The sequence below is a fragment of the Armigeres subalbatus genome, chromosome 1, assembly GCF_024139115.2.
Source record: "Armigeres subalbatus isolate Guangzhou_Male chromosome 1, GZ_Asu_2, whole genome shotgun sequence".
NCBI lineage: Eukaryota > Metazoa > Arthropoda > Insecta > Diptera > Culicidae > Armigeres > Armigeres subalbatus.
Window position 1 is genome coordinate 4,556,374 of NC_085139.1, and position 8,464 is coordinate 4,564,837.

At 41.4% G+C, this 8,464-nt stretch overlaps 1 protein-coding gene across 1 annotated transcript; it reads right to left on the reverse strand.

Annotated features, from left to right (window-relative positions):
- Positions 1-5,985: 5,985 nt before the first annotated feature.
- Positions 5,986-6,469, reverse strand: LOC134208013 (uncharacterized). Its single transcript, XM_062684115.1, has one exon. The coding sequence runs from the start codon at positions 6,467-6,469 to the stop codon at positions 6,008-6,010; it is 462 nt and encodes a 153-aa protein (XP_062540099.1). The 3' UTR covers positions 5,986-6,007.
- Between the last annotated feature and the right edge of the window lie 1,995 nt (positions 6,470-8,464).

Consider the following 8,464-nt stretch of genomic DNA (forward strand, 5'->3'; position numbering starts at 1 on the left):
TGAGCTGGTTTTGCCCCAATGTCCCATACATCAAAATATTTCATAATTTGGTACTTTTATCTTTCAAAAATTACACTGAAATTCTGTTTTTCTCTTCAATGTAGATCCATACATAGCACTATACATATTTTGTTGGAAAAAGTTGAAAATTTAGGGGATTTTGGGGTCAAATAATCATCATACTGCATCTATGTAAATTTTTCATGTATTCTGTAAAAAAAATTATACCCAAGAAATCATTTTCACCATATTACGTCGAATGATCATTTAGGGTTAATATACGGTGATTTAAAAACTTGTAAGCGCTGATGTAGCTCTACATATGGTCAATTTTGGTGAAATCTACAGCCTATTGATTATTTAGATATTTACAGACAATAGCTGATATTATTGTCATAATTTTTTTTAACAGAAATTGATACCCTAAAAAAACAAATATCCATATATTACATTAAAAATGGATTTTTAAGGCATTTTGGGACAAATAAGTGAAAAAATTCAATAATTATGTATTTAAAAAAAAAAGCTTCTGAGCTCTGATCCCTTGGATTTTTTTTTCAATGCAATCTACGAATATTTGTTATTTCTATAGTATCATTGACAAATTATAATTGAATCAATGTTACTCCATCATTTCTTAACCCAGAATAATTGAGCTATATTATTTTATAAGGGGAATTGGGGTGAAACGTCATGAGAAAAGAATATTTCCTATCTATTCCTATCTATTATCACATCCACTAATATATTTACTCTTATCTAGTTGTGCAAACGGGTATGGTTTGGGAATGATCGGCACTTTTCAGAAGCATTTAAAAAATTGGGTTTTACCCAATAAATCACAAAACAAAACACTTGCGAAATGATTTACTTCATTAGTAATTGTTCCGCAAAAAATTATTAATGTCTGTAGAACATTTTGGGAGAATAATAATATTTTTATTAATTTTTACAGAATACATAAAAAATTCACGTAAAGTGCAATTTAATACTTATTTAACCTCAAAATCCCTTAAATATCCAACTTTTACCAACAAAGCATGTATAGTGCTATGTATGGATCTATAATAAAGAGGAGAACACATCTTTAGTACAATACTTGGAAGATAAAAGCACGAAAAATATGATAAACTGTGATTTATGGGACATTGGGGCAAAACAAGCTCAATAACTACATACAGAAGTGTCTCAGGTATATAAAACAACTCTCACTGATTTTTTTGGAAAACTCCCTTTCGAATAAGCCCTTAATCTTCTATGTGCGTCGTCCGTGAAAAATGTTATCCTATTTTGTATAAAAAGTTACATTAAATGAGCTGTATGACCCCTAAATACCCTATAATTCAATATTTTTAATGAATTATATGATTATTTGTTATTTTCATTATATCATTGGAAAATATCAATTAAATTAACATTACTACATCATTTCCTTGCTCAGAATCATTAAGCTATATTATTTCATAGGAGAATTTGGGCAAAATAGTGGGGAAAAGAGTATCTCCTATCCCCTTCTATCAATGAACACACATCAACACTCATAACATATGACTATTCTTGTCTAGTTGTGCTATCGGGTATGGTTTGGAAATGTTTGGCATCGGTGCTATTCAAAAGTTTTTAAAAATCATTTTTTACTCACTAAATAACCAAATAAAACATTTGTAAAATGATTTATTTCATTAATTTTTGTTCGGCAAACATTTGTCAATATCTGTTCAACACTTTGAGACAATAATATCAACACTTATCTGTGAATATTACTATTTTTTACAGAATACATGAAAATCGCACATAAAATGCACTTTGATGCTTATTTGACCCCAAAATCCCTTTAAATTTCCAACTTTACCAACAAAATATATTTAGTGCTCTTCTGTGGATCCACAGTGAAGAGATAAACACAATTTTAGAACAATGTCTTAAAGATAAAATGACAAATAGTTTGGAAACTCGCGATATATGGGGCATTAGGGCAAAACGAGCTCAATAACTACATACAGAAGCGTTCCACGTCCATGAAACAGCACTCACTGAATTCTTTGCAAAATTCCTTTTCGAATAAGCTCTTGATCTCTTCTGTAAGTTGTTCATGAAGAAAGTTATCAATTTTTTATTATTATTATTATTATTTATTCAGACTAAGGCCGAAGTGGCCTGTGCGGTATATAAGAGTCTTCTCCATTCGGCTCGGTCCATGGCTACGCGTCGCCAACCACGCAGTCTACGGAGGGTCCGCAAGTCATCTTCCACCTGATCGATCCACCTTGCTCGCTGCGCACCTCGCCTTCTTGTGCCCGTCGGATCGTTGTCGAGAACCATTTTCACCGGGTTACTGTCCGACATTCTGGCTACGTGCCCGGCCCATCGCAGTCGTCCGATTTTCGCGGTGTGAACGATGGATGGTTCTCCCAACAGCTGATGCAATTCGTGGTTCATTCGCCTCCTCCACGTACCGTCCGCCATCTGGACCCCACCATAGATGGTACGCAGCACTTTCCTTTCGAAAACTCCAAGTGCGCGTTGGTCCTCCACGAGCATCGTCCAGGTCTCGTGTCCGTAGAGGACTACCGGTCTAATTAGCGTTTTGTAGATTGTCAGTTTGGTACGGCGGCGAACTCTATTCGATCGGAGCGTCTTGCGGAGTCCAAAGTACGTACGATTTCCAGCCACTATGCGTCTCCGAATTTCTCTGCTGGTGTCATTTTCGGCAGTCACCAGTGAGCCCAAGTACACAAATTCTTCTACCACCTCGATTTCGTCACCACCGATACAAACTCGCGGTGGGTGGCTCACATTGTCTTCTCTTGAACCTCTGCCTATCATGTACTTCGTCTTCGACGTGTTGATGACTAGTCTGATCCGCTTAGCTTCCCTCTTCAGTCTGATGTAGGCTTCCTCCATCTTCTCAAAGTTACGTGCCATAATATCTATGTCGTCGGCGAAACCAAATAGCTGGACGGACTTATTGAAAATTGTACCACTCGTGTTAATCCCTGCTCTTCGTATTACCCCTTCCAAAGCGATGTTGAATAGCAAACACGAAAGACCATCACCTTGCCGTAACCCTCTGCGGGTTTCGAAGGGACTCGAGAATGCCCCTGAAACTCGAACTACGCACATCACCCGATCCATCGTCGCTTTGATCAACCGTGTCAGTTTATCCGGAAAACCGTGTTCGTGCATTAGCTGCCATAGCTGGTCCCGATCGATTGTATCATATGCGGATTTGAAGTCGATGAATAGATGATGTGTGGGCACGTTGTATTCGCGGCATTTCTGCAGTACTTGGCGAATGGCGAACACCTGGTCCGTGGTGGAGCGTTCCCCCATAAAACCCGCCTGGTACTGCCCCACGAACTCCCTTGCAGTTGGTGCTAGTCGACGGCATAAAATTTGGGAGAGTACCTTGTAGGCGGCGTTCAGCAATGTGATTGAGCGGTAGTTGCTACAATCCAGCTTATCGCCCTTTTTGTAGATGGGACACACGACACCTTCCATCCACTCCTGCGGCAAAACTTCCTCCTCCCAAATCTTGGTAATGACCCAGTGCAGAGCTCTAGCCACTGCCTCACCACCGTGTTTAAATAGCTCTCCTGGTAGTTGGTCAACCACAGGGGCTTTGTTGTTCTTCAGCCGGCCAATCTCCTCCTGGATTTCCTGGAGATCCGGAGCCGGTAGAATTATGTCCTGCGCGCGTTCTCCCAGGTCCATCACCATACCGCCATCTTCGTCTGCCACATCGCCATTCAGGTGTTCTTCGTAGTGCTGCCGCCACCTTTGGATCACCTCACGCTCGTTCATAAGAAGGTTCCCGTTTATGTCCTTACACATATCAGGCTGTGGCACGTGGCCCTTACGTGAACGGTTTAACTTCTCATAGAACTTTCGTGTGTTATTAGCGCGGTACAGTTGCTCCGTTTCTTCACGGTCTCGATCTTCCTGCTGGCGCTTTTTCTTCCGGAAAATCGAGTTTTGTCTGTTCCGCGCCTGTTTATATCGTGCCTCGTTCGCCCTCGTGCGGTGTTGCAGCAATCTCGCCCATGCTGCATTCTTCTCTTCCACTAACTGCTCACATTCGCCGTCATACCAGTCGTTTCTCTGATCCGGGGGCACCGTGTCTAGTGCAGCGGTTGCGGTGCTACCAATGGCGGATCGAATATCTCTCCAGCCATCTTCAAGAGACGCTGCGCCTAGCTGCTCTTCCGTTGGAAGTGCCACTTCCAGCTGCTGCGCGTATTCTTGGGCTAGTCTACCGTCTTGTAGCCGCCCAATGTTAAGCCGCAGCGTCCGACTTCGACGCGTGTTGTACACCGTCGAGAGTTTTGAGCGCAGGCATACTGCAACGAGGTAGTGGTCGGATTCAATATTCGCACTGCGGTAAGTGCGGACATTCGTGATGTCAGAGAAGAATTTACCGTCGATTAGAACGTGATCGATTTGGTTTTCCGTTTCTTGGTTAGGTGATCTCCATGTGGCCTTGTGGATATTTTTGCGGGGAAAGAAGGTGCTTCGGACTACCATTCCGCGGGAGGCTGCGAAGTTTATGCATCGTTGGCCGTTGTCATTCGATACGGTGTGCAGACTATCCGGTCCGATGAGCGGTCTATACATTTCCTCCCTTCCTACCTGTGCGTTCATGTCACCGGTGACGATTTTAACGTCCCGCAGTGGGCATCCATCGTATGTCTGCTCAAGCTGTGCGTAGAACGCTTCTTTCTCGTCGTCGGGTCTCCCTTCGTGTGGGCAGTGCACGTTGATGATGCTATAGTTGAAGAAACGGCATTTAATCCTCAGCTTGCACATCCTTGCGTTGATTGGCTGCCACCCAATCACGCGTTGGCGCATCTTACCCAGCACTATGAAGCCGGTTCCCAGCTCGTTGGTGGTGCCACAGCTTTGGTAGAAGGTAGTCGCTCGATGCCCGCTTTTCCACACTTTCTGTCCTGTCCAGCAAATCTCCTGCAGCGCCACGACGTCGAAGTTGCGGGGATGTATTTCATCGTAGATCATCCTGTCGCAACCTGCGAAACCTAGCTACTTGCAATTCCATGTTCCAAGCTTCCAATCGTGATCCTTTATTCGTCGCCTAGGTCTTTGCCGATTATATCGATTCGCATTATCTCTTATATTTATTGTTCGTAATTATTGGTTTCCCAGGTGGCTTATTGGGCCTGCGCAAACCTCCTGTCTCGTCGGAGGGCCGTCGTGTCAGGGCTGTTTAGCGTCCCACCTAACACTAGGACTTGGGCTTGTGCGCTTTGAGCGGCACACGGTCGCTTTGGTGGGGCCTACTTGCGGATACATGCAGCTTTTTATAGAGGTTTAACAGGGCCCACTGTCAAACCCCACCACATCCTAGGCAAGCCCCACAACTCGCAGATGGCCTGGGGAGGGATCGTCAAGCCCTTGGACATAGTCCCTGCTGCCCTTGATTATCAATTTTTTCCACCTTTGAAATCGAATTTCCCCATTGTGCAGTGGCATTCTCTATTCCATTGCATAAATTATCTTAGGCTAGATTCAATTTGTGAATCAATTTTGTCATCAACAATTTCGAGCTGATCTTAATAAGTTTGATACACTTCTACATTACTGTCTGGGAGAGAAGGCTCCACCGGTTTTCTATTTTTCCGCGTTTACGAATACGGCTCATAAACTTCATACTGTGAGTTTTCCTCTTTCTCTTGTTCTTATTAAGGCTCACGGATTAATGCTCGTTTTTTTAAGAAATTTTCCAAAAATTTTACGGAATTTTACTTCACTAAACCGGTCAACAGAAAATCTTAGGCACTGGTCCAGACAAGTACTGTAACGGAATCGTAATTGCGGATTCCTTTCCTTTACGGGATCGTAGCTGATATTCCTTTCGCGTCAACAGATAAACCAAAAACACTTTACCGTTGATTTTTTATATTTTAAGTATAAGAAAGATACACATATAGTTTGTAGATTGACGTTGGACAGTTACCAAATTATTGGCTAAATCTATATCCTTTGTTCAAGTCTAGTCTGTGATCAAAGCATCGAACTGCAAACAGGTGACATGTGAACCATCATCCGCTAGCAGGCCAACCTCGATTAGTACGGTCACTCCGCTCAGTGGCAAATATTGACCCTCGATGTCCAAGTCGTAGTTGAAAACCTGTCCTGCTGACACCGGGCACGTTCCGGCAGGGGTTCCAATCGAACAAGCATCTTCCAATCCATCCGGCATCGGGAATGGGATTTGCAGGCCAGCCAGCCGGATCGTGATGTACGCCTCGAGTCCGTTGGTGTTCACGGGACTGGTGATTCCGATGCCATGGGCGAGCAGACGTTGACCGTTGACAAGCGGACAGGGCGACCCGGTGCAATCGTTGATGTTCACCGACTGCGGCACGCCGGCTCCGTTGGGGCACTGGCGAACTGGTGTCTGGGCCAGGATGGCCGGTACCAACAAAGTGGCGATCAGTAGGAATTTGAACATTTTGTTTGCGTTTTCAAGTTTGACTGCACCTCGACTCGCAGGTAGATTCAGTTTTGAAGGAGTGACTTTTTCTGAAGATTAAATAATCAGGAGGAATGTAAATATTGTCAATATATTTTTAGAACGACTTATGAGGCATTCCACGGGGGCATGTCAGTCGATCCTGAGCGACCATTTCGAAAATATTTGAAACTCTGCACAGTTTTTCAATTTCATCTAAATCGTCATTTTTCGATATCAAATCTTCATATTGAGTCACGACTAACTTTTCAAAAGGGTGTATGTGAAAATGGTTCAAAAATATTTAAAAAGCTGCACAGCAAAAACGGAATGTTCGATTGTTATGATTTTTTCAGCAAAGTTAGACAACTAAATGGTGATTCATAAGAAAATGTGCACAGTAAAACCAATGTTTTTTTGCCTTTAAAAATATCATTTTGTCCCAACAACCCAAATATCTCAAAACCCTATCTTTTTCGAACGTAATTTTTTAGGGAAAACGGTTCATTATATTAGCTATCTACCATAAAAATTTGGTGATGGTAAACTAATAAACAAAAAGTTATGACATTTCAAACATTTCACAATTTTCACATTTAGTAAAAAAAATTTTTCTGTGTAAGTTATTTCGAGAATTGCAGTTTGATGCAGATTTTATTGTTAAGGGACGTGATTTAAACAAGTTGTTTTCATGATATTTTGATTTAATTATTCATAGCATCTATAAGAAACTTAGACACGATCCAGTGTTGTGATCAAAAGTATTGATAGTGTCATAATTTTCATTGCACGTGACTGGCGAAAAATTCTTTTAATAGTGTTGAAACCTGTTGATAATAACGTTGATAGAAACATATCAGAAATGTTATTTTAAGACAAAAGCTGCAAAATCAAAGATTTATATACACGTGTACGTCTATAGTTTACCTGCAAAAATATACCTCTTAGAGAATAGACTTTATGATCGGGAGGAAACGGGTATCTTCAACAACAACAAATGCATGATAGGTACATACCATGACAATGCTCACGAAAAGCAAAAAATTACTACTACTAAGGTTGTTAAAGATCTTATAGTAATTTTTTTCTTCAGTCAAGCAAATGACACCAAACTAGTCAGTAAAAACTTAAAAGTGATTGTGTTTATTGAAATATTACGAACAACATGAGTAGCCGCTTTCTCAACTGTTGTAGGCCGTTTGATGGAAAAAAGTGTTCAAAAGAGTTACGAAATCTCACCGAAAGCACCATAGATAAACTGAAAGCGACTGGTTATGCTCCAATGTCCACATTGAATACAAATTTACGCATTTGCACGTCCTGCTGTCTAAACGTTGACAAAAGAGCAATCTGTATATCATCGGTTGAGCAGAGCGCAGGAAGTTCGAAAACGACAGCAACTGAGGAATTGCCAGATGTATCGACAACAACTGAGGAAGTATTAAGTGCTGAGAGCCTTGCCACCGTACCATCAGCGGAATCTGTTTCAACAAATCAATCGGAAGATGAGTGTATCCAAAAGGTCAACATCGAACGCTTTAACGAGGGCATAGCTGGGATAAAAGTGACTCCGATTAAATGGAGTAAGATGGACTACGCTTATTACCCGGAGAAAAAATACCGTGAAATAAACGAAGCTGTACGAAGAAACCTCTTCAAATTAGGACCTGATGATGTGGAAAATACAGACTACGATGAGGTAATTATAAATATGAAGGAAAGGTTCTCGAATGCAGCCACGACAAGGAAAGAAAAATTATTGATTTTGTCGATGCTGCCAAGTTCGTGGTCTATTCAGGATGCCATTGATGAGTTCAAAACCAATAGAAATACAGTAAAGAGGCAAAACAATTGAAGAATAACTGTCTTTCAACCAAAAATACTAGGTCTAGTACTGCATTAACAGATGAGACAAAAGAAATAGTAGTTCAATATTTTGAAGATGATGAAGTAAGTCGAGCTATGCCTGGTCAAAAGATTATGTATCAGTAAAAA

What these genes read in the sequence shown, in the direction of transcription:
- LOC134208013 (XM_062684115.1), bottom strand. Translation starts at nt 6,469, where the DNA reads ATGTTCAAATTCCTACTGATCGCCACTTTGTTGGTACCGGCCATCCTG.